Source organism: Pocillopora verrucosa, chromosome 14 (genome assembly GCF_036669915.1).
Source record: "Pocillopora verrucosa isolate sample1 chromosome 14, ASM3666991v2, whole genome shotgun sequence".
NCBI classification, from domain to species: Eukaryota; Metazoa; Cnidaria; class Anthozoa; order Scleractinia; family Pocilloporidae; genus Pocillopora; species Pocillopora verrucosa.
The window spans coordinates 11,890,347-11,915,275 of record NC_089325.1 but is presented as its reverse complement, the minus strand read 5'-3'; the positions used below and the strand labels follow the sequence as shown (position 1 = coordinate 11,915,275).

The following is a 24,929-nucleotide window of genomic DNA, read 5'->3' as shown; positions in this document are numbered from 1 at the left end:
GAGAGGTTCGCTCTTGATGTTCGGAGAGTTTTTGCCCTAGCTGCTAACTTTCTATTTTCCTTTTATCCCCTTTGCAGTTGGAGGCTAACTTTCGTCATCAAAGCTCTTTCACGAGAAACTTCAAAGTATGGTCGTCGATGCAGAAAAAAGAGCAGATGCAGCAAGCTATGTCTACACGCAGTGCGCTATCCTGTTATATACTATACTGAAACCTTGGTTTTGTTGTTGTTGTTCATTTCGTTATTTCCTCGTTGCTATTTTCCCATTAAAGAGCCAAACAATCAATTCACTTACTACATGTCACTCGAGTCTTTCAAATTGTTATTCAAAAATTTCTAAAGAGACTTTCAGTTGAGTCTTTAACCCTTTACACCCTAAGATCAGTATGCATATTCTCCACACTGTTCTCAATACATTTCCTAAGGAGAAGAGAAGGAGACTTTGTTTACTAATCAAGAGCTTCATTAGTTGGTGATCATTTTCTTCCTTCTCGTGACCTTAATGTGTGAATTGGGGGTGATATTGTAAGGAGAAATTAGATGCTTGTCACTCTTAGGGGCTAAAAGGCTAAGGTAATTCGGGATTACATCGATCTTTCGTTACTGTGGTTTTTGTTTTACAGCTAAATGAGCGCTAAGAAGAAAGAGTTACTTGTGTTCTAGCTTTCTTAAATTTTATCTCAGCTTTGTTTATTTTTTTTAAAAAGTTGCTTTCGCCTCAGTTGTTTTTACACTTTAGGTATCCGGCACCAATCATTTTTGTTGCTTTTGCTTAGGTAACTACACTTTTAAATCGTGATAGACAACTTTTGCAAGAAAGAAAACTTCTCAACCGCGAATTCGCGTGGCTCAAATTAGAAAAAAAGTCGAATGAATAAAGGGGGTAAGTTTCTAAAGAAACTGTGGTGCTGTGTCGGTGAAAGAGTATAGCAGGTAATTTAGTGTTAAAAACTGAGTTGAAAACTTAAATTGACCTACGTAAAGAGTAAAAAAGCTGACGTTTCGAGCGTTAGCCCTTCGTCAGAGCTCTTCTTCTCATGATCTTGACCCAATACCTTTCGTCTGATGTTAAGTGCTCGCTTCTGTGACTCAGAGAATGAGGTGTAATCTCTAACCATATATTGGGTAACCCACAGTTTGAAGTGGCTGTCAGCGGCGTTCTCATGATCTTCAACCAATACCTTTTGTCTGATGTTTAGTGCTCGCTTTTGTCACTAAGTAGCTGAAATGTACTCTTTGAGCATTTGTTAGGTAATCCTAAAGTTAAATTAGGTGGCAGCGGTCTTCTCGTTATCTTTACCCAATACCTTTTGTCTGACGTTAAGTGCTCGCTTGTGTGACCTTGTGGCTAAGGTGTAATCACTAAGCATATAATGGGTAAGCCCCAATTAATTGAAGCTATCAGTGGTTTTCTCATGATCTTCACCCAATACTTTTTGTCTGATGTTTAATGCTCGCTTGAGTGACTCTGTGGCTGAGGTGTAATCCTAAAGTACATATTGGGTAGTCCCCAGGTTAAATTAGCTGTTAGTGGTCTTCTCATGATCTTCATCCAATACCTTTTGTGTAATGTTTAGTACTCGATTTTGTGACTCAGTGGTTGAGGTGTAATCTCTAAGCATACATTGGGTAAGCCCCAGGTAAGCGTAGGCTTTACCGGTACTCTCATGATCTTCACCAAATACCTTTCGTCTGATGTTTAGTGCTCGCTTGAATGATTCAGTGGCTGAGGTGTAATCATGAAGCCCAAATTGGGTATTCCCCAGGTAAAAGTAGCTGTCAGCGGTGTTCTCATGATCTTCACCAAATACCTTTTGTCTGATGTTTAGTGCTCGCTTGAATGACTCAGTGGCTGAGGTGTAATCCTTAAGCACATATTGGGTAATCCCCAGGTCATTGTAGCTGTCAGCGGTGTTCTCATGATCTTCACCCAATACCTTTTGTCTGATGTTTAATGCTCGCTTAAATGACTCAGTGGCTGAGGTGTAATCCTGAAGCTCAAATTGGGTAGTCCCCAGGTAAAAGAAGCTGTCAGCAGTGTTCTCATGATCTTCACCCAATACCTTTTGTCTGATGTTTAATGCTCGCTTAAATGACTCAGTGGCTGAGGTGTAATCCTGAAGCTCAAATTGGGTAATCCCCAGGTAAAAGAAGCTGTCAGCAGTGTTCTCATGATCTTCACCCAATACCTTTTGTCTGATGTTTAGTGCTTGCTTGTGTGACTCAGTGGCTGAGGTGTAATCCTTAAGCACATATTGGGTAACCCCCAGCTCATTGTAGCTGAGAGCGGTGTTCTCATGATCTTCACCCAATACCTTTTGTCTGATGTTTAGTGCTCGCTTAAATGACTCAGTGGCTGAGGTGTAATCCTTAAGCTTAAATTGGGTAGTCCCCAGGTTGTAGTAGCTGAGAGCGGTGTTCTCATGATCTTCACCCAATACCTTTTGTCTGATGTTTAGTGCTCGCTTGAATGACTCAGTGGCTGAGGTGTAATCCTGAAGCCCAAATTGGGTATTCCCCAGGTAAAAGTAGCTGTCAGCGGTGTTCTCATGATCTTCACCCAATACCTTTTGTCTGATGTTTAGTGCTCGCTTAAATGACTCAGTGGCTGAGGTGTAATCCTGAAGCCCAAATTGGGTATTCCCCAGGTAAAAGTAGCTGTCAGCGGTGTTCTCATGATCTTCACCCAATACCTTTTGTCTGATGTTTAGTGCTCGCTTAAATGACTCAGTGGCTGAGGTGTAATCCTTAAGCTTAAATTGGGTATTCCCCAAGTTGAAGTAGCTGAGAGCGGTTTTCTCATGATCTTCACCCAATACCTTTTGTCTGATGTTTAGCGCTCGCTTGAATGACTCAGTGGCTGAGGTGTAATCCTTAAGCACATATTGGGTAATCCCCAGCTCATTGTAGCTGTCAGCGGTGTTCTCATGATCTTCACCCAATACCTTTTGTCTGATGTTTAATGCTCGCTTAAATGACTCAGTGGCTGAGGTGTAATCCTGAAGCTCAAATTGGGTATTCCCCAGGTAAAAGTAGCTGTCAGCAGTGTTCTCATGATCTTCACCCAATACCTTTTGTCTGATGTTTAGCGCTCGCTTGAATGACTCAGTGGCTGAGGTGTAATCCTTAAGCTCAAATTCGGTATTCCCCAGGTTGGAGTAGCTGTGCGCGGTTTCTTCATGATCTTCACCCAATACCTTTTGTCTGATGTTTAGTGCTCGCTTGTGTGACTCAGTGGCTGAGGTGTAATCCTTAAGCTCAAATTGGGTAGTCCCCAAGTTGAAGTAGCTGTGCGCGGTGTTCTCATGATCTTCACCCAATACCTTTTGTCTGATGTTTAGTGCTCGCTTGTGTGACTCAGTGGCTGAGGTGTAATCCTTAAGCTCAAATTGGGTAATCCCCAGCTCATTGTAGCTGTCAGCGGTGTTCTCATGATCTTCACCCAATACCTTTTGTCTGATGTTTAGTGCTCGCTTGAGTCGCTGAGGTGTAATCCTTAAGCTCAAATTGGGTAGTCCCCAAGTTGAAGTAGCTGAGAGCGGTGTTCTCATGATCTTCACCCAATACCTTTTGTCTGATGTTTAGTGCTCGCTTGTGTGACTCAGTGGCTGAGGTGTAATCCTTAAGCTCAAATTGGGTAATCCCCAGCTCATTGTAGCTGTCAGCGGTGTTCTCATGATCTTCACCCAATACCTTTTGTCTGATGTTTAGTGCTCGCTTGAGTGACTCAGTGGCTGAGGTGTAATCCTTAAGCTCAAATTGGGTAGTCCCCAAGTTGAAGTAGCTGAGAGCGGTGTTCTCATGATCTTCACCCAATACCTTTTGTCTGATGTTTAGTGCTCGCTTGTGTGACTCAGTGGCTGAGGTGTAATCCTTAAGCTCAAATTGGGTAGTCCCCAAGTTGAAGTAGCTGAGAGCGGTGTTCTCATGATCTTCACCCAATACCTTTTGTCTGATGTTAAGTGCTCGCTTGTGTGACTCAGTGGCTGAGGTGTAATCCTTAAGCTCAAATTGGGTAGTCCCCAAGTTGAAGTAGCTGTGCGCGGTTTTCTCATGATCTTCACTCAATACCTTTTGTCTGATGTTTAGTGCTCGCTTGTGTGACTCATTGGCTGAGGTGTAATCCTTAAGCAAATATTGGGTATTCCCCAGGTAAAAGTAGCTGTCAGCGGTGTTCTCATGATCTTCACCCAATACCTTTTGTCTGATGTTTAGTGCTCGCTAGTGTGACTCAGTGGCTGAGGTGTAATCCTTAAGCACATATTGGGTAATCCCCAGCTCATTGTAGCTGTCAGCGGTGTTCTCATGATCTTCACCCAATACCTTTTGTCTGATGTTTAGTGCTCGCTTGAGTGACTCAGTGGCTGAGGTGTAATCCTTAAGCTCAAATTGGGTATTCCCCAAGTTGAAGTAGCTGTGCGCGGTTTTCTCATGATCTTCACTCAATACCTTTTGTCTGATGTTTAGTGCTCGCTTGTGTGACTCATTGGCTGAGGTGTAATCCTTAAGCAAATATTGGGTATTCCCCAGGTAAAAGTAGCTGTCAGCGGTGTTCTCATGATCTTCACCCAATACCTTTTGTCTGATGTTTAGTGCTCGCTTGTGTGACTCAGTGGCTGAGGTGTAATCCTTAAGCACATATTGGGTAATCCCCAGCTCATTGTAGCTGTGAGCGGTGTTCTCATGATCTTCACCCAATACCTTTTGTCTGATGTTTAGTGCTCGCTTGAGTGACTCAGTGGCTGAGGTGTAATCCTTAAGCTCAAATTGGGTATTCCCCAGGTAAAAGTAGCTGTCAGCGGTGTTCTCATGATCTTCACCCAATACCTTTTGTCTGATGTTTAATGCTCGCTTAAATGACTCAGTGGCTGAGGTGTAATCCTGAAGCTCAAATTGGGTATTCCCCAGGTAAAAGTAGCTGTCAGCGGTGTTCTCATGATCTTCACCCAATACCTTTTGTCTGATGTTTAGCGTTCGCTTGAATGACTCAGTGGCTGAGGTGTAATCCTTAAGCTCAAATTGGGTATTCCCCAAGTTGAAGTAGCTGAGAGCGGTGTTCTCATGATCTTCACCCAATACCATTTGTCTGATGTTTAGCGCTCGCTTGAATGACTCAGTGGCTGAGGTGTAATCCTTAAGCTCAAATTGGGTAGTCCCCAAGTTGAAGTAGCTGTGCGCGGTGTTCTCATGATCTTCACCCAATACCTTTTGTCAGATATTTAGTGCTCGCTTGTGTGACTCAGTGGCTGAGGTGTAATCCTTAAGCACATATTGGGTATTCCCCAGGTAAAAGTAGCTGTCAGCGGTGTTCTCATGATCTTCACCCAATACCTTTTGTCTGATGTTTAGCGCTCGCTTGAATGACTCAGTGGCTGAGGTGTAGTCCTTAAGCTCAAATTGGGTATTCCCCAAGTTGAAGTAGCTGAGAGCGGTGTTCTCATGATCTTCACCCAATACCTTTTGTCTGATGTTTAGTGCTCGCTTGAATGACTCAGTGGCTGAGGTGTAATCCTTAAGCTCAAATTGGGTATTCCCCAAGTTGAAGTAGCTGAGAGCGGTTTTCTCATGATCTTCACCCAATACCTTTTGTCTGATGTTTAGTGCTCGCTTGAATGACTCAGTGGCTGAGGTGTAATCCTTAAGCTCAAATTGGGTATTCCCCAAGTTGAAGTAGCTGTGAGCGGTTTTCTCATGATCTTCACCCAATACCTTTTGTCTGATGTTTAGTGCTCGCTTGTGTGACTCAGTGGCTGAGGTGTAATCCTTAAGCAAATATTGGGTATTCCCCAGCTCATTGTAGCTGTGAGCGGTGTTCTCATGATCTTCACCCAATACCTTTTGTCTGATGTTTAGTGCTCGCTTGAATGACTCAGTGGCTGAGGTGTAATCCTTAAGCTCAAATTGGGTATTCCCCAGCTCATTGTAGCTGTGAGCGGTGTTCTCATGATCTTCACCCAATACCTTTTGTCTGATGTTTAGTGCTCGCTTGAATGACTCAGTGGCTGAGGTGTAATCCTTAAGCTCAAATTGGGTATTCCCCAAGTTGAAGTAGCTGAGAGCGGTTTTCTCATGATCTTCACCCAATACCTTTTGTCTGATGTTTAGTGCTTGCTTGTGTGACTCAGTGGCTGAGGTGTAATCCTTAAGCACATATTGGGTATTCCCCAAGTTGAAGTAGCTGAGAGCGGTTTTCTCATGATCTTCACCCAATACCTTTTGTCTGATGTTTAGCGCTCGCTTGAATGATTCAGTGGCTGAGGTGTAATCCTTAAGCACATACTGGGTAACCCCCAGCTCATTGTAGCTGTCAGCGGTGTTCTCATGATCTTCACCCAATACCTTTTGTCTTATGTTAAGTGCACGTTTGTGGGACTTTGCGGCTGAGGTGTAATCTCTTAGTGCATGTTCGGTAATCCCCAGCTCATTGTAGCTGTGAGCGGTGTTCTCATGATCTTCACCCAATACCTTTTGTCTGATGTTTAGTGCTCGCTTGAATGACTCAGTGGCTGAGGTGTAATCCTTAAGCTCAAATTGGGTATTCCCCAGCTCATTGTAGCTGTGAGCGGTGTTCTCATGATCTTCACCCAATACCTTTTGTCTGATGTTTAGTGCTCGCTTGAATGACTCAGTGGCTGAGGTGTAATCCTTAAGCTCAAATTGGGTATTCCCCAAGTTGAAGTAGCTGAGAGCGGTTTTCTCATGATCTTCACCCAATACCTTTTGTCTGATGTTTAGCGCTCGCTTGAATGATTCAGTGGCTGAGGTGTAATCCTTAAGCACATACTGGGTAACCCCCAGCTCATTGTAGCTGTCAGCGGTGTTCTCATGATCTTCACCCAATACCTTTTGTCTTATGTTAAGTGCACGTTTGTGGGACTTTGCGGCTGAGGTGTAATCTCTTAGTGCATGTTCGGTAATCCCCAGGTCATTGTAGCTGTCAGCGATCCTCCGATGTTTTTCCCCAAGTAATTGAATTCTGATGTCGAGTGCAAGCCTGTAAGACTCCGCAGCTGAGTTATAATCTCCTAGTTCGTGTTTTGTAAACCCTAGTTCTGAGTATACATCGGCAGTCTTTATATGTTTTTCACCGAAGAGTTCTAAGATGATGGTAAGAGCATGCTGTTTTGAGGTGAAAGCTTCTGAGAAGTGACGTAGGCAATGTTGATTTTTCCCTTGTAGCAAATACCACTCTGCTAGAGCTTCTTTTTGTAGACTAGAGGTAAAGTTTTCTTCGCCTGTCGTCCCCTTCTGCAGTGAATTTAGGTAGTAGGTTATTAGCTTCTGAGTTAGTGATAAACCTTCCTGATACCTATGAAACGTACTCAGCATAGTAATTGCAATTGCTTGAAATCTAAACCATCCAGGTTTCGTCATTTCATTGGTTGAATCGATGCCTTGAAGTATTCTGAGCAATAGCTTGATCGAAAAATCTGTAATTTCAGTTGAACATATTTTTTTAATTGCGCTGACCACAAGATAGATCACTCCAATTTCAATGGGTTCGTTTCTAAGATTTTCTGTACTTGAGGGTACTCTGTGTTCATCCCTATAATTTGCTTCTCCGTTATTATCCGGAATTACTAATAGATGCATGTCTTCTGCCTCTTTGCATTCTTGCACTGCTCTGTCATAGAACATGGCTGACAACTCGTAATCGCCTTTTGTGCATCCATAGAAAATAGCAAGGATTTGAAGTATCATAAGTCTCAGAACTTTGAGCTCAGCAGTTTTGTTTAGAAGGGAAATAGCTCCTTCTAAACTTTCAACTCCATCTTCCGTCTTTCCTACCACAAGCTGATAGATGCCAGAGTAGCACAAGTGTTTGCCTCTCTCTTCGGGACAAGAGGTAGTGGTTAAACTTTGAAGTCTTCTGGCCTCCGAAAGCAACAGCATTGTTTTCCCATCTCCTCCCCAAGTCATATAGCTAAATGCTTTGGATTGAAGCAGTTGTCTGTGGAGAACACTTCGTCCAAGCTGACTAGCTGCCTCTATTGCTGTTTGATAAATCTTGTCAAAATTAGGTTCGTCGTCCCAATAAGCAGTATCAAGAAAAAACTCTGCTTTTGCCAAAACTTGAAAAACTCTGTCCGCTACCTCGTTGTTTGTACAACCATCCATCAAACTTTTTACAATGCTTCTTTCATTGTCGAAGAACTCGATCAATGCTTTCATGGAGTGTCCTGTCAGGAACATCTCATTCAGTTTCTCAGCCAAGTCAATGTAGAATAATAAAAAGCGAGTGTTCGCAATCAAAATTGTTTCTCCCATCTCACGTTCACCCTTGTCTTTTGCAAAGGATTGTAAAAGTTTGTGAATGGAGAATTTGTCCGAGTTTGAACATCTATCTATGAGAGCCCTCCCTTGTAGTCTTCTCAAAACTTCCTTAGTTTCGGTGGATCTCTCCAGTCTTAAAACGGCTGTAGCAATCTCAAGATCAAATGTTTCTGGAAGAACACTCAAAGACACTAGTGCTTCTTGGTCCCGCGAAGACAGTCTCAGGAAAGACGATTCAAACAGGGTTTTAAGCCTTGCATCACTGGTATATTCTGGGTTGTCCAGCAACTCAAGTAGGCTATTTTTAGACAACATTAATTCATCAAGAGCTGCACTACATTGGGCAGAATCGTCAGAGAGCAACTTACATAGCAACCATATGGCTAGGGGAACCTGCCCGCACATGTGCACGATTTTTATTGCGTCAGAGGAGCTCGCATGTGGAAGTAACTTTTTCACTAAAGCAATTGAGGACAACTTGTCGAGTTCTCCTATTCTGGTGGACTTGTGTCCCTGTAGAGACATATCCAAATAGGCCATTGGCTCCCGTGTGGTTAATAGAAATTTGACCTTTTCACTGCGATTGAGAAGGTCTTTTATTAAATTAACAGTCTTCTCTTTCACATCTGGCTCGCCACATTCAAACAAGTCATCTGCATTATCAAGAATCAAGAAACATGGATCCGATAGTCTTTCAAAGATGAAACCAATTTCATCGGCAGCTGTCAAACTCTGATTTTTCGATTCAGCAGTTCGAAAGTGGCTGAGTAACTTTGACGTTAAATCAACTTTTGAATTAAGCCCGCGTAGTGAGATAGAGCAGACAGGTAGACCGACCTTTTGAAGCTGGTGACCAACAGCGATTGCAGTAGACGTCTTTCCAAACCCTGGTGACCCCCAAACTGATACGATTTGCGTGGAATCAGAGGTCAAGTGGTCAATAATCTCTTCACATTCTTTTTCACGGCCAGTAAAGTGAGAAGGAAGATTCAATCGTGAAAAACGTGGTTTAAATCCTAGAAAGAAGTTGGTTTTAGACAATGAAAATATAATTAAAGAACCGGCTTTTACAGGATCAATCAGTATGCACTCAAAATCCTTTGTGGCACAAGGGAAGTGAACTGAACAAATGAAGAAGACTCGACCGACTGTGTGATAGCTTGAAAGAGGTGTATAGGGAAACACTACTTTTAGTTGATTAGTTCTTATCCCTCCTTCGTGGCTGCAATCATAACGGTTTAATCAATCTTTGACTAAACATAGCAGAGTCATTTTTTGAGTAGCTTCCCATGTCGCCACTTTTTTCCTCGTACTAAACTTGTTTTTTAAAGAGAGGGCATTGCGTGTCGATTACATACAAGACTATTCAGCGACTGTGAAGGACACAAAATCGTGAGTACACGAAAAGAAAGGTTCTTAGCATCACCAGGTCGCTCGTTGAAGCCCGGTAAAAGTGCGGTTCAAGTTTTAGTCAAATCAGAATCACAAAAATATTGCGTTTTAATTTGCGATTTACCTAGACTTTGGGGCTCCCTCAGAAGGTCTTTCATCTCTTGGCTAAACTCGCTAATCTTCTTAACCATCCTTTCTTCACTAGCAGCGATTGCCTCTTTCAGGCTCTCGGTATCGTCTTTGTGTGATTCCTGTAGAAGATGAAGCTCATCTTTAACACCTTCTCTGACAAGTCTGCTTTCAGTTTGGAACTCGGAAAACTTAGTTTCAATCGTGTCTTGGGTAGTGGCATTTGCAGATTCGATTGCGTTCTTTAGCTCTTCAGTACCTTCCTTTTGAGATTTCTGTAAGAGCTGCAAGTCATCAATAACTTCTTCTTCGAGGAATTCGTTTTTTTTTTTAAGTTCTTTTTTGACGTCATCTTCTAACTTGCGAACTTTCTCGGTGGGAAAGTCAGACTCAGTCAAACCTCCAACAGCATCAATAGGGTCAGTATTAACTCCAAGGGCTTTAATCGAATCTTTAGCGAGTTGAACGTATCGATCGTATTTTATTTTGTCCAATTCGGATTTATTTAAATGAAAGAGCGAATTTCTCAACAAACGAAGCTGATCGACCGCCAGTGCAAAGGTTTCTGCGTCATCTCCAGTCGAGCTAACCACAGAGGAATGGAAAGTACCACGTGGTAATTTACAGGACCTCAAATACAAATCATGGAGTATCCTGTGATGGCCTTTGCTATCTGGCAAAGCAAAGGAGCGCGCGTAGATGGTGGCCTGGAACAAGACTGTGCAATCCCATTCATCATAGGAAAGATGTGTGGGGACTTTGGATGCTCCACCTTCAGTGCTTAAGAACAAGTTACGTACAGCATTAGAGTCATCCCAAGGCTGAAAACCAGGACGTGACGCAACGGTGTTGTTCCACATCTGTTTAAAGGTTTGCCGTAATGCTTTGGGAAATTCATTTAACACGAGGAAAGCAAACTTGAAATAATTCAGTTGTTCATTCGTGAATGGTTGTAAGGCCATTTTACCAACGACCGGGCGTCGCGGAATCTTGCTCAATTCATTGGTTAGGCAGATCTTTGCCTGTGATACCTGAGAAATAACACACAAAAAAGCTGAAAGTTATTTCCACGGACGGGTTATCTGAACAAACGTTTCTTTTCGATTCATTTAAGAAGGGTCAATTATGATCTATGCCTTTCGTTAATAATTTTTTCCGTTCATCTAACCCACTTTTGGTTTATTTTGCCGATAGATCTATCATTAAGTAAGGTTGCGAGATACCAAGGGACGAAACGAAACGCATCAAAGACATGCTCTCATGCAAGATGCTCCAAAATTCAGTAAGAATTAAATTCGATCATCTTGACCATGATAAAGCACAAATGATGGGCAATTTTAATATCACGCATGTGTTGGAAAACGATATCATAAGTTTTCGAGGGAAAGTTCAACTGATTTTTAGTCTTTTAAAGAAATAGATATGCAATATTTTTTGTTTTCTTTTGTCTTTGCTCATTTGTCGGTTTTCTCATTTCCTTGATTGCTTAATTTGTTCTTACTTCAAGTGCGGCTGTGGACCATTAAATACAATACACGAACAGTAAATGCAGTCATTTCCTAAAAAGGTTTCATGTCGCGCCACACCCTAAGGTGTGTTCTCTGTCTTCTGTAAAGTTGTTGACTATAACGTGTTTCGGAAGCTCTCGAAGCAATCTCACGAGGTGAGAAAGGAATAAAACTCAGGATTTGCTTTTATCGTTTTCTCCTTCAAAACGTCAATTTTATCTAGAAAACACTCTTCTAAGTTTACACAGGTTATTAATTTATGCTGATTTCTATGACTGCTTTTGGGGAAAGCTTTCATTGTTCGTTGGTGTTAGATGGCTATTGTCACTTAGATCTTTTTATGACTTTTCGGAAGCTTTCGAGCAATCTTAACGAAGTGACATCGAAAATGCCCCCCGATTTACCAGTTCTTTCTTTCAGGCAATAATTGATACCGTTCAATTTTAAATAGTTATTTTGTGATTCCGCCTAACCATTCGGCGAGATTGAATCGCATTTTTACTGAGATAGCATATTGTATATAGTAGGAGTTTTTTTGAAAAACGAGAAGCTTTGTGTATCGATTTTCGATTAGATAGCACAATTCAGAACTTAATCCAAGCTGAACGTTACTTCCGATCTGTAGCCTTGTTCCCTCGCAGCCTTCTTGTCAAATTATTTCCGCTCAGGCCCGGGCGTACTCCGCTGACTAATTCTGTTGTTTGTAAATTTTCTGTTCGTTCATCGTAGGCGCAATGAAAAACAGAAAAATATTTGTTAACCACGAAATGGCAATGATGGATATTCAAATTGAACAGTACTTGAGCCTAGGGATTCGGCTTAAACGTAAACTTGGGAGCCATAATAGTTATATCTTGAGTAAGCAGGGTACTGATCATCATGATGTATCCCGAAGTACAAATCTTTTACCCTCACCGTTTGCTTGCCGCTTAAAAATTAAATATTTTGGCGGCCTTCTGCCTGTAAGAGTTACATTTAAAATTCCTGACTGACCACAGGCAGGAAAAATTTTATTTCACTTTCGATAAAGAAGTTTTTTTGTAGTGCCTTGAAAACACAATGAAAAAGTCTACCGAGGGCGATGAAATATTTCATTTCTTTCGGTGTCCTGTTAGAAACGCCGGCCCTCTGTGAACAATTTATCGTATGCACGTATTTCCAAGTTATGTCGCCTACATGTATGCTACTTGAAATAAAAAAAGCAGGGTTGTTGAATATAAGTTAAACGACTTCCACTTCTTCATCTTTTATATATTGAATGTATGTGTCCTGTGCATCATCGATACATACACTATATTCAATGGTTTAACACATAATACGCGCGGATATTTTGCGAGTTGCGAAATATTTTTCCGAGCCTTGGGTGGGGCGACGGAAAATAAGAGCAATAAGCAAAATACGCGCATTCGGTACTTTGTCCACAAAAAACCTTCATGTCGAGCTGTTTTTAGCCAACCAAAAAAAATTCCTCGAATCATTCCAGAAACACTGTGATTTCGCCTTAGCCGAGCGGCGGGATTGTATAGCATACCTCTCGTATTGTATTTACTTTTGAAGGAACGGCAGCAGACTGTGAATATCCATCACATTCACATTTTCACGCTATTCTCGCTAGCATAAGAGATGTTCACTCGATCGCATCGTAATGCAAACGACTCACGCAATCGGAGCGTGCGCACCTCCTGCTTTGTACCCTTGCTGCCTAATTCTTTCCGCTCATTAACCTTGGCAGCGTATGAATGTAAAAAAAAAACTACAAAGGTGACGATTCACGAAGCTGCTGTCAGCGATAATCCTTTAGTTTCCTTTATTTTTATCACTGACTTCTTCAGTTAAAACCGATAGCCGGTTTTTTCCCTCAGTTAATGTAAACTGTCCTTTTAAGTTATTCCAAAATTTATTGCCGGTCTTAAATTTTATCGCCATCGTCAAAAAGGTACAGATATTTAAATACCGTATTCGTTTTAAGTATAGATGGGCCATCTTGCTGAAATTTGAAAAAACGCGCTTTGTGGGCCACCTCCACGTCTGGCTTGCCTTTGAGTGCTTACCTCTGAGTGCGTGCCTCGGAGTGCTTACCTCTGAAATGATAGAGTTTCAATCCTCTTCAGAGCCGTTGACTTACTTAAGTAATGAACGAGTTGTGGCCATAGTGACTAGCACCACAGGCAGACCACACTATGTGTTCGTGGTAAATAATTGTTGACAAGAAAACGAACAAAAACTGAGGTTTATGAATAAAGCTCTGAAAATTGCATATCTGAACTACATCTCGGTCTGAACATCTCAATTATGTTGAATGAAATGTTAATCGACGTATTTGTGATATTATTTAGCCTTAATGGGCCGTTAATAGAAGAAAGGAAGACTCCTTTTCTTCTTTTAACGGTCTTCGGCCAAAAATAATTTAACTCAAAGACGCTTCAAACGGCTCGGCTTTTCGTACGATAATCGAAGGTGATGAAGTTGTTCAATGTTTAAATTTTGAATAGCAACGTGACAATTTTCTGAGAAAATAATTCGTTTTAGCGGCTGCGTTTCTATTGAACTATCAGTTTCGACGCTTCGACAGTGCCCTTGTAAAGTTTCTGTTCATTCTGCATTGTTTGGCTTCAGCAAAGCGCTCGGCGATGTACCAGCTCTAGAAATTCATGGGATACATTTTAATAACAGGTTGTGAATTACTACTAAATTTAAAATAGGGATTTTATAGTTAAAATAGAATGTAACGAACGAAGAGGAAAGGAGATGGGGACAGAACCAAATTTTCAAATTGGTACAAACCGAAGAGTAGCTACATCGCTTGGCGCGGAAAGGGACTTTTATAACGCAGCAACGCTGGATATGTGAATAACCCCATCTGTGCTTATCTTAATGCCTTTAAGCAAGGTTTTTTTTCTTCTCTTTTCGTTTACTCTTCTAGTGTTTTAAGTCATCTTCCTCTATTTCAGCTTAACTTAAAGAGATACAACTTGTGTTAGAGTTTACCTGGATTGTACGATCGAAGTGTGGAATTAAAAGAGCTAAGAGTGGTGAGTATTCTGTTTGCCGGCTTTCAGTCACATTTTGATTTCATTTTGAAAGACGGTAAAGAAGGCGGACAATTTTAACCGCATTAACAAAAGAGGGGTGAGTTATTAAAAGAAAGATGCAGATAAAAGAAAAACCGCAAATTAAATAAACTTTGCTTGGCAAAGCCGTAACGTGGCAACGTGATACTTTTGGGGGCTCTTAACTTGCTCCCACGTGTGGTTCATTTCCCGCTCGAACTTCGTCTTTCCAAATGGCGTCCCGCTATCCAAGGCTATTTCAAACATTCTTTCCACGTATAGGAAATGATATGGGCCATGAGAAAATAAACCAATGGACCAATGTTTTCCAACAACAAAAAATATGCTCTTGGCCCTCTAATTTCATTTTGCGAAATTGCGTCATAAAAGTCTTTTTTTCCCAAGGCAGTAGATTTAAAACCAAGCGGGCAGGTTTGAAAGAATCGATACTCAATATGTATGAATATATATGGGTCTTTAACCGTTTCATGTTTCCTTTAAACATACGAGTTTGCTTTTAGAGTTACGTCAGTAATCTATTTCTTCCATGGGAACAGTGACTGTAAAAAGCGATTGACTAAATATGCCTCCTATCCTGATCACGAAAAAGTATAAAGTATAAATACGATAATCATGATACAACTTAAAAAAGGCCTGTTCTTGAACAGATATATACTTTGTATGATCTTAAAATGCCTCATTTATGTTCTTAATCCCTTTTATTGTTTTATTGAAGTCGATACGCAATAGATATGAATATATATGGTCTTAAACCGTTTCATACTTCCTTTCGACACACGAGTTTGCTTTTAAAACTACGTCAGTAATCTATTTCTTTCATGAGAACAGTGACTGAACAGTGACTGCGATAGACTAATATGCTTCCTATCCTGATCGCGAAAAAAAACATAGAGACGGTAATCATGATAAAACTTAAAAGGCCTGTATATGTTGCATGATGATAAAATGACTCTTTCCTGTTCTTAGTCGCTTTTATTGTTTTATTGAAGTTTTTATAATCACTTTACAGCAACAAAAGCATCAAAGTTTATTGGTCCTCTAAGATTTCACAAACTAGAGATATAACATATAAATTAGACATATTAAGACGACATCTGCAAACCCAAAATAACTTGTTAACTCGATGCCAGAAATAACGTCATATTTAAGTCGGTAGTGAATATTTAGCGCGAAATACCTGAAATATCGCGAGTGAGTCATCGCACATCATTACTTTCCGTTTTAATTGGAAATTTTATCGATATTTTGCTATTTTAATACTTCTAAACTACGTCAACGAAGCATTTTTTTCCACAGGAAGTTCATTTCAATTCAAGGGGTCATCGGAAAGGAACGCAATACGTTGCTGAAAACTAATACTTATCATATTCCAATATACCCGCGTTCCTCCAAGATATTAGTTTGTTTATATCCATTATACGTTATGACTTGAATTTGTTCCTAACGTCATTTTAATTTAAACGCTAGAAACCCTTTAATATGAATAAAACAGTAGAAAAAAAGCCTCTAACTTATACATAAGTAGTCTTTCATACAAATTACAATTTTTCTGCCAATGGTTGAAAGGAACTTGATGACTCACTCAAAGTTCCGTTTCAAGTTGAGATTCACTGAGATAGTTTTGTTTGGATTTTTAAAACTATAACACTTGGAGCTCAAGCTGTCGTATGATAATTATCTTAGTGTACTGCATGTCGAGTTTTCTGTCATCAAATATGTTTGCAGTTATTTCAGTTCTCTATTTAAATTTCTCATATAAAATTTAAAAAAACAGTCTTGCAGAGCGCTAAGGAGAATTGGTCGATTGAGTGCCATATCCATTTGTTTATTAGTAAATTCGCATCTGTAAAAACATAAGCTAGACGAACATAATAACGCTAAAGTCATTGATACTCAGGTGCAGACCAAATTTGTTTGTTTACATTGAAGACGCACGATCACTAAGTGGCTTATCTTTTACGAAACACACACATATATATATATATATTGAAGCTTTTAAGCGTACACGAGTATTACGAAAATAGTTGAGAATCCTAAGTGGTTCTAACCACTGTTTAAATCCGGACTCCTGATGGCATTAAAATACAAAGCTATGTTCCTCACAAATAGTTGTGATCGCCCCGGGCAGATTTAGTCAATTTGTATGTCAGATGATTATCAAGGTTTCATTTGTTATTATTCCCTGACTTTTAGGATCTATCAGTTTCCGTGATAGGACCGGGGCTGCATAGATTCAGTCTAATGATTGTCAGTCTCAGTTGCCGATAAAATGGTATAAAGTCAGTTGGGGTATTTTGATCTTATAGCTATCGAAAGTAATCGCAAAGGGTCGCATAAAATCAAAAATTAATTCCACCCGTGTTTCAGAAGTTACAGAAATTCCGCAACGTGGGCAATTTCTTCAACCTCTGGAAGCACAAGTGATATCAATCCCTAATTTTACGAGGAAAAGTTTTCTTTTATTAAGAAGATCAACAACGCACGCTGTTACGCACGTTCCTAGGATCCCATTTTAGTGTTCAGTTAGGGTCAATGAACTGTAAAACGCACGAATCAGCTGAATGAAATTTTATTTTTGTACAACAATGCCAAAGTAATGAAAGCAACCTTGCTGAGAAACATTTGCCATCAATGTTTTCTAAATTGTGATAATTGCCTGGGGGCATGCATGAATACGCGTAGTGCCTTTGAATGCACTCATCTTTTTGCTGATTTTGGTGACTTTACAGTCACCAACACCCAACGAAAACCATTACCCTTTGCAACATCGTTTCTTGGGAATTTTGTTGGGGAAAATTCAGCGGTTGAGATGTATTTGAATACATGTTCACAACTTTTTTTAATTATTCTTCTCATTAGCATCCAGTAATAAACTCATTGGCTTATAACGAACGGATTATACGAATTCTCTCAGCTGAATGGTCTCAAAGTGATAAGATGTTATTCTTAACAGAGTGGACGAAAAACAATTCCTCAGCACATTTCAATAATTTTGTGTTTCCGCTTAACCACTTGGCTGGATTGCAGTGTATTTTAAGTTAAACAGATTGATGAAATATTTTCACATACCTGTCGTATTGCACGTACTTGAAGTTTTTTGGGAATGGAAGAGCCTTGAATATCTTCGTTTAGATCGCACAATTCAGAACTTAATCCAAGCTGAACGATACTGTCGATCTGTAGTCTTGTTCCTTCGCAGACTTGTTGTTGAGCTGAATTCTTTCCGCTCACTAACCCTGATAATGCCAGAACATTAAATCATGATGGGGTCACGAAGCTGCTGCCCTAGTGATTATCCTTTTGTTTTCTCTATTTTGAACACTGCACGTCTTTTCAGTTGAAAACCGAAAGCGGTCTTTTCCCTCGGTTAATGTAAACCGCCTTATTACATGATGAATTTTAGTTCAGTTTCGATAGAGAAGTCCCTTTGTAGTATCATAAACACTATGTGCATTCAGTATTTCATGTAAAAGTTTACTGAGGCATATAAATTTTTCATTTCAGTTAGGAAGGCCCTTTGTGGACAAAAGATCCCATGCGCGTATTTCAATGTTGTCTTGCATACACTTATTCTATGTGAAATAAGTCAAAAAGCAAGAATGTTGATTATAAGTTAAACATCTTCCGCTTCCTCTTCTTTTATATCTTAAACATGCATGCACATTTTGCATCGTAGAAACTTTGATTAATCATTCCACTACCATGCAATTTAACCAAATAAGATCATGAGAACGCACAAATACGCCACTGTATTAGACTAGACTGTAAAACAGTGCAAAATAAAGAGCAATAAAGAGGCCGCACTGAGGGATCCAAACTTTGATTTTTCCCCGTTTTCAGGCTTGAATTTTAGAGAAATGAACTTTTAAGCGAAACAGATTTTTTTTTGTTGGTCACAAGGAACACCTTGATCATTTCACTGGTGTTGTTTTCGTCTTTTCCATACTCCTTATATACGATCGATATTACGCACAGATAGGGCTGTAGGATGTACTTCGCAAAGTAGAATTCAAATACAAAAAATTAAACAGAAATAACAGTGGGATAATGAATACCTTATTCGATGGGTTAAGATATAATACGAGTAGACATTTTGCTTATTGCTCGAATTTTTCATCGTCTCTTCGGGCTTGTAAATATACTACGCAACTCGCAAAATATCCCCACGTATTATATATTAAGCTATGAAATAAGGTGTATGTAAAACATCTCACAAAAACGGAAGATCTTTTCGTTTTACCAAATATCAATCAGCCTTACAGAACATCTCTTAGTTTCATTATCATCAATTATTAATTTTATCACACATATTTAACTAAGACACAAAATATCTTTGCATTCTGTTAATTTGACATAGCACACGTGTACGCAACAAAACATCGAAACATGCGCATTGGATATTTTGTTCTCAAAGGACCTTCATATCTCGCTGGTTTAAGTGAAAAACAATTCCTTAGCTCTTTTAGTAATTTTATGATTTCGCTTAAATACTCGGCGGGATTGCTTCGCCTCTTAATCAGTGCAGCTTGATCAGATTTTTTAACATACCTCTTGCATTGAAGTTACTTGGAGTTCTTTTGAGAAACGAGGACCTGTGTGGATCTGCGATGAGATCGCACAATTCAGAACTTAATCAAAGCTGAACGATACTCTCGATCTGCAATCCTGTTCCTTCGCAGTCTTGTCGTGAAATTCGTTCCGCTCAGTACTCCTGATAGCGTGATGAATGCCCAAACATTAAAAACGAAGGTCAAAAAGCTGTCTCTATGACGATAACAACTTTTGTTTTCTCTATTTTTAACACCGTCTACTTCATTAGACACCGGAAATGGGTCCCTCATTCAATGTAAGGTCATGACCGTGCTAACTCTTTTTCCAAAATTTTATCTCCAGACTTAAAATTTTATTACCATCATAAAAGAGATACAGACCCAATTCACTGAGTTCGTTTCCAGTTTAGAAAATCTTCGGCTAACCTGCTGAAATTTTAAAAAAATCTCTTCGTGGGCCACCACTGTGTCTGGCTCGCCCTTACATCTGGGTGCTTACTTCTGAAATGACAGTCTTAATCCTCTTTTAAGCTTGTGAAGTACGTAAGCAATGAATGATTTGTAGTAATTAGGTGACCTGCACATCAGTTTCTGTAAACATCTGCGTATTTTTCAATGACATTATTTGGCAACCATACCGCTGAAAAGGAGCCAAAATGACCCTGGGCTCGGGATTGAGCATTCTTGGTGTAATGGTAGTAGGTCGCTGAATATTTTTACCACCGCGGGCTCGAACGTGCATCAGAGTAGGCCACCCTCGCTCAGCTTTCCGAACGATAATCGAAGGTGACGAGGTTGACCAATATTTAAATTTTTACGAGCAACTGTGTGACTATCTGCTGAGCAAATAAGTCGTTTTAGCGGCTGTGTTTCTATTGGAGGATCTGTTTCGATGCTTCGCGGTAGCTTTTAGAAGTTTCAGCTCATTTTCTATTTTTTGGCTTCAGCTACTCGCTCGGCGATGTAGCAGCTCTGGAAGATCATGGGACACATTTTAATAACAGGTTGTGAATTACTTATAAATTCAAAACGGGGAGGTAACAATTAAAATAGAATGTAATGGGCAAAGAGGAAAGGAGATGGGGATAGAACCATATTTTTAAGTTGATACAAACCGTAGAGTAGCTACATAGCTTGGCGCGGCAGTGCTGAATATGTGAATAACCCCATCTGTGCTTATCATAATGCTTTTTAGCGTGTTTTTTTTTTCTTCTCTTTTTGTGTACTTGTTTATTGTTTTAAATCATCCTCTTCTATTTCAGCGTAACTTAAAGAGATACAAAACTGTCAGAGTTCAACTGGATTGTAAGATCGAAGTGTGGAATTAAAAGAGCTATGAGTGGCGAGTTTCTGCTTGCCGGCTTTCAGTCACATTTTGATTTCATTTTTTAAATTTCAACCGCAATGAAACAAGAGGATGTAAATTACGTTACAAAAATAAGCGGTGCTATCTCCGCAAAAATACAGCGGATTGGGCTAAAACTTTCGAGGACGATAGCTTTTCGTACGAACTTTAACCTCGAGCAAATAATACTGACCACAAAGGTCACGTGCTGGGTCACGTGATCTAAACGTCAATCAATTAGTTTTTATGGGAATTGGTAAGATATACACAGACTCGTCACTGACCAATGAATAAAACTAATATTACCCTTCAAATACCCGTCATGAATGAAACAAAAATTGCTAGCCATCGCTGTTAGGAAGGAATTTCCTTCGTTCCTTCAGAAAGAGAATTACGATATTTAAGAGTTGCGAAGAAACGTTCGTAAACTTAATGGAATTTATGTTATCATCAATTCCTGTAATTGTGGGAATACTGAAATCCTTTAATGATGGTTAATGATTTGAGTATGTTTGTTTGCTTGTTTTCGCAGTTTCCACGCGTGGAACGCAGTGCATGGATTGTAGTTTCGTATGGAGTCAAATACACGACAGCTTTAATATAAAAATCCCAAATGTTTCTCTTGCCTTGACTGCGAATTCAATGTACCAACGAGTAACGATGTTAAGCCGCAGAAGGACGGGGAAGGGGGAAACGGCTGCTAGCGTTGGTGCTCTAACAGTTTCTAAAATTACATTCCTGCACTTTGGACTTTAAAAAATCAATTTGTAAGTACTGAACAGAGTTCTTATTTGAACTAGCAGTAAAAAAAAGGGTGAAAAACAAGGAACTTCAAAATCTAATTCTTCCTTGAACCCATCTTGATGGAAGGATGATTTGCATGCGCACATTGCACTAATTTTCAGGCTCAGTTGCAGGTGTCTGACAAGTTTCGTTAGGTAGGAAAAAAACCGAAGGAAAGAAAAAATAAGAATAGGTTAAAAATATGGAGAAGCATGATGTCATTTGGTATCATTGGGGATTGACGTGCGGATTTGCTCATGTTTAGTCATGGGATGCCCTTGCCAAAAATTAAGAAAAGAACTGGAAGAGAGGTATTGGCTTTACAAGGAAAATTTCAAAGAATATCCTCATCAACATGTAAGCCAAAGTGAGTGTATTTTTTCTCTACAAAACTTTTTAAGGTTCCCAAATACTTACAAATAGGAAAAAGGCAACATCAAACAAAAATCACTATCATTGATAAGTTTATCTCTCGAGAATGATAAGGCCATTGATAACCAAATTTCACAGTGGTCACTGCCAAAAAGTAACGGCAGTAGCTGAAAACATTATTATTTTCCATACAAACACTAATTTATAATAACGAAAAAAATGCGTTTTCCTTGAATCAAACGCTTTTAATTTGGATGTACGCGTGAATGAATTCGCAGCTACGGCAAGTTATTGCTGATTTCTGGAAAACAACACAAAACCAACACTCACCTCAGCTGTAGGCCTGACATCTGCGAAAAAACAGCGTCTTCTATAAATTTTAGGTTAGAACTCGATCTTAACTTCCTCAAAAACGTAAAAGCTCTAATCGAAACACGGCCGCCGTGTTTCTAGTCTTCGACTGAGTCTTCGATTAAATATCTTGAAACTCTGCTAAAGTAGAAGACTGGGACTGGCATGGCGGCGAAGTGAATACTTTTCGCTGAGCTCCTCTTCTTTGGTCGCGTTAAATCCCTAATTGAAGAATTCCCATGCCTCCAAAGTGAAAGAATAGACCAGCATTTTCATCGTCATCATTAACAGAGTTCAATAATTCTCCGGAAGAAAAACGATCAAGAGCCGAGTGTTGCGATATATTGGAGGCTCTCAACATGGTGGAAAAACCTGGGCGGTAAAATCGAAGAAATTTTGAAGAAACTTGGAAAGCTGGATATTATCGAGTCACAACGCGATGAGATGCATGCAAAAATTATTAACACTGAAGTGGGTAGACTAGACACAAAGGTCAAAAGCTTAAAGAACAAGACGAAGAAGCTGAAGAAGAATGTGGAGGAACTCGAGGATGCATGCAATACAATGAAGATGTTATACGCGAACTACAACGTAGCAACAGGAAACTTAAGAATGACATTAATGCATTGAAGAAGCAGCTCATGTTCATGGAGACCTACTTCAGACGAGAAAATCTTAAATCATTTGGCTTGCCAGAAAATACTGACGTATCATACGGTAGAAATAATAAGGAAGGAGGATCATCCCGTCAGCATGGTGACCCAGAAAACACCAAGATTTTTTTTTACAAAACATTGGAGGGGCGCCTTAAAATTGATCGCCCCCGCGATAAAATCGGGTTTCAGCAAGTGCACCGTTTGGGGAGGCCCAGCCTGCTAAGATCTCTCCCAATTATAACGGGATTTCTCCGGAATACTCCGACAGAGAGCTCGTCGTAGAGAAAGCACGTAAACACCTCAAAGCTGACCAAAACTTTTATGTTTTTGACGACATCCCGAAGGAAGTGTACAATCCACCGAAAGAATAAATGAAGAAACTAAAAGAAGTTCGACAGAGAGGTTACACGGCCTATTACAGCGAAGTGCGTTCGAAGAAGCTATTTGTCAACGGAAAACACATTGCCCCAGAATGGCCTTTGGACTAACTCTGGCTTTACTTACCCATATATATCCTTTTGCCGCTTTTTGAAGCTTGGGCACATGGCTATCAACCGATCCCGAAGCTACTATTATTTGACCTACACTTAAACATTAGAAAAAATCCCAAATTTCCTATGTAACTGGAAATATCGCAGACTAACCCTCCTAAGAAAAATCACGCTTTTAAAAAGTCTTTAAAACTCTTTTACATTATGACGCCCCAATGCTTTAGTGAGAAAATCATCTATGAAATAAACACACTCTTCAATTCACTTGTTTGGAATGGAAAAGGTTACAAAATTACAGGAAGTGTAATGATTAATGACAATGCAAAAGTGATCTAAAATGATTGATATTCAATCTTTTAGCAAGGCTTTAAAAGCCACGTCGATCACAAAATACCTAGATACAGCCAACCAAGGTAAGTGGTAACTTTTCTGTGATGTAGAATTAGGGAGGTTTGTTGCAGCTTCCCTTTCACGGGGAATCTTAACACATTGAAAAGACACTAGAAAAAATCTTTAAAAACTCGGGAAAATTCATAAAAGAAATGTTGTTATTATGGTTAGAAATCAATTTTAAGGGTGCATAACCTCCGCAAGTCAATTTCTAGATAAACGTATTTGGCACAACTCGCTTATTAAAATTGGTGAACAGCCCTTCTTTTTAAAAGTAGGACACGATCATGGTATTGGCAAAGTTAAAAAATTTCAAAAATGACGTGAACAACTTTATTAACGTTGTCGGAAAGCTTTCATAATTGTTACTGATGTTTGTATTGAAATTCCTTCTGCATGTATTCCTCAGAGATTTTAGCGTGGAAGTTATAATTCCGATGTATACTAAAAGGTATTCTACGATATTAAATTTACTTTGAAAGTCTCGCAAAGTAAGAAAGTCTCAAAAACCTTGCCTACTCGTTTATAAAAACTTAGAGTAGCGAAGAAGCGTGCCCCGACCAAAAGTCAGCAGAGATGGACAGCCGATCTTGGAGCAGAACAAAACGACATAAACTGGAGTAAGGTCTATATGTTAGCCTGTAATTGTACAAAAAGCACGTAACTTTCAATTTAAACTCTTCCATAGAAGGTTACCAACAAGTAATTTTCTAGCTGGAATAGAAGTAAAGGAAAGCCTTAAATGTTCTTTACGCTATGAAGATCCTGAGAGTCTCCACCAACTCTTGTGAAGCTGCTCGAAAACGAAATATTTTTGGGACACACTACTACTAAAACTTAAACACCGTCAACTTGTATCTGATAATTATGTCTTAGAAACAGCTGTAGCGATAGGACTTAAATCAGATTTGGCCAAATCTACATGGCAAATAGACTTCTGTTTCCTCGTAGCCAGATATTACATCTGGCTCTGCAAAAAAAAAATACGTTCCTGAGCTGAACGGCTTTCTCGATTTCTTTAAATCAAAGTGCGCTGTACAAGAAACGAGTGAAACCGAAAACGTAAAAACAAAATACCAGAACTTTTTAGATATTCTATTTCCAAAAACAACTCGATGATAAATTCATATCGGTTTCTTTTTTTCTCTCTCTCTCTTTATAGCGCTGCCCCTTCTCCCCTAACACATGCTTGTGCTTCCTTCCTCAGATTTGGTTTACTGCTCTGCCTCTGTGCAATCGATGCTGATTACTGCCGGTGCATAAACATACTCTATACTTATTTTATCATATATTTAGATATCTATTTATTCATCTGTTTGTTTATCGATTTATCTATTTAATTATCTGTTATATATGTACCGATAAAAAAAACATATTGCTACTATCCGTATAGCAAGTAATGAAGTACTAAAAATATTGTTAAAAAAAAAGGTTAGATATATGACGATTGTAATGCCAGTATTCTTTGTAATTGTTAATGTCAGTATTGTTAGCAGTGTAAGCATTTTTAATTCAGTCGAGCAAGTTTCTCTAAGCTGTAACGCGAGTTTTGCACGTAACGTCAGTATTGTATGTAATTGTAAGTAGAGTAAGCATTGTTAGTATAGTAAGTTCTTTG

The 24,929-nt window shown here is 39.5% G+C and overlaps 2 protein-coding genes across 2 annotated transcripts in view; one reads left to right on the top strand and one right to left on the bottom strand.

Annotated features, from left to right (window-relative positions):
• LOC131795604 (zinc metalloproteinase nas-14-like) overlaps window positions 1-24,929 on the top strand; it is a 75,964-nt gene that overhangs the window by 24,793 nt on the left and 26,242 nt on the right. The window lies entirely within an intron of this gene.
• Window positions 1,520-19,059, bottom strand: LOC131795586 (uncharacterized). Its single transcript, XM_066161198.1, has 8 exons — window positions 18,922-19,059; window positions 17,443-17,609; window positions 9,790-10,825; window positions 6,087-9,289; window positions 5,709-5,984; window positions 4,449-4,880; window positions 2,819-3,250; window positions 1,520-2,620 (listed from the first exon to the last, which is right to left on the bottom strand). The coding sequence occupies exons 3-8, from the start codon at window positions 10,754-10,756 to the stop codon at window positions 1,520-1,522; spliced, it is 6,411 nt and encodes a 2,136-aa protein (XP_066017295.1). The 5' UTR covers window positions 10,757-10,825; window positions 17,443-17,609; window positions 18,922-19,059.

Excerpts from the sequence above, each read along its gene's own strand:
- LOC131795586 (XM_066161198.1), bottom strand. The coding sequence starts at position 10,756 with ATGGCCTTACAACCATTCACGAATGAACAACTGAATTATTTCAAGTTT. Across the intron at positions 9,290-9,789 it reads GAGGGAGCCCCAAAGTCTAG|GATTTAAACCACGTTTTTCA; the intron begins GTAAATCGCAAA and ends ACTTCTTTCTAG. Across the intron at positions 5,985-6,086 it reads CACTAAACATCAGACAAAAG|CGAGCACTAAACATCAGACA; the intron begins GTATTGGGTGAA and ends GAGTCATTCAAG.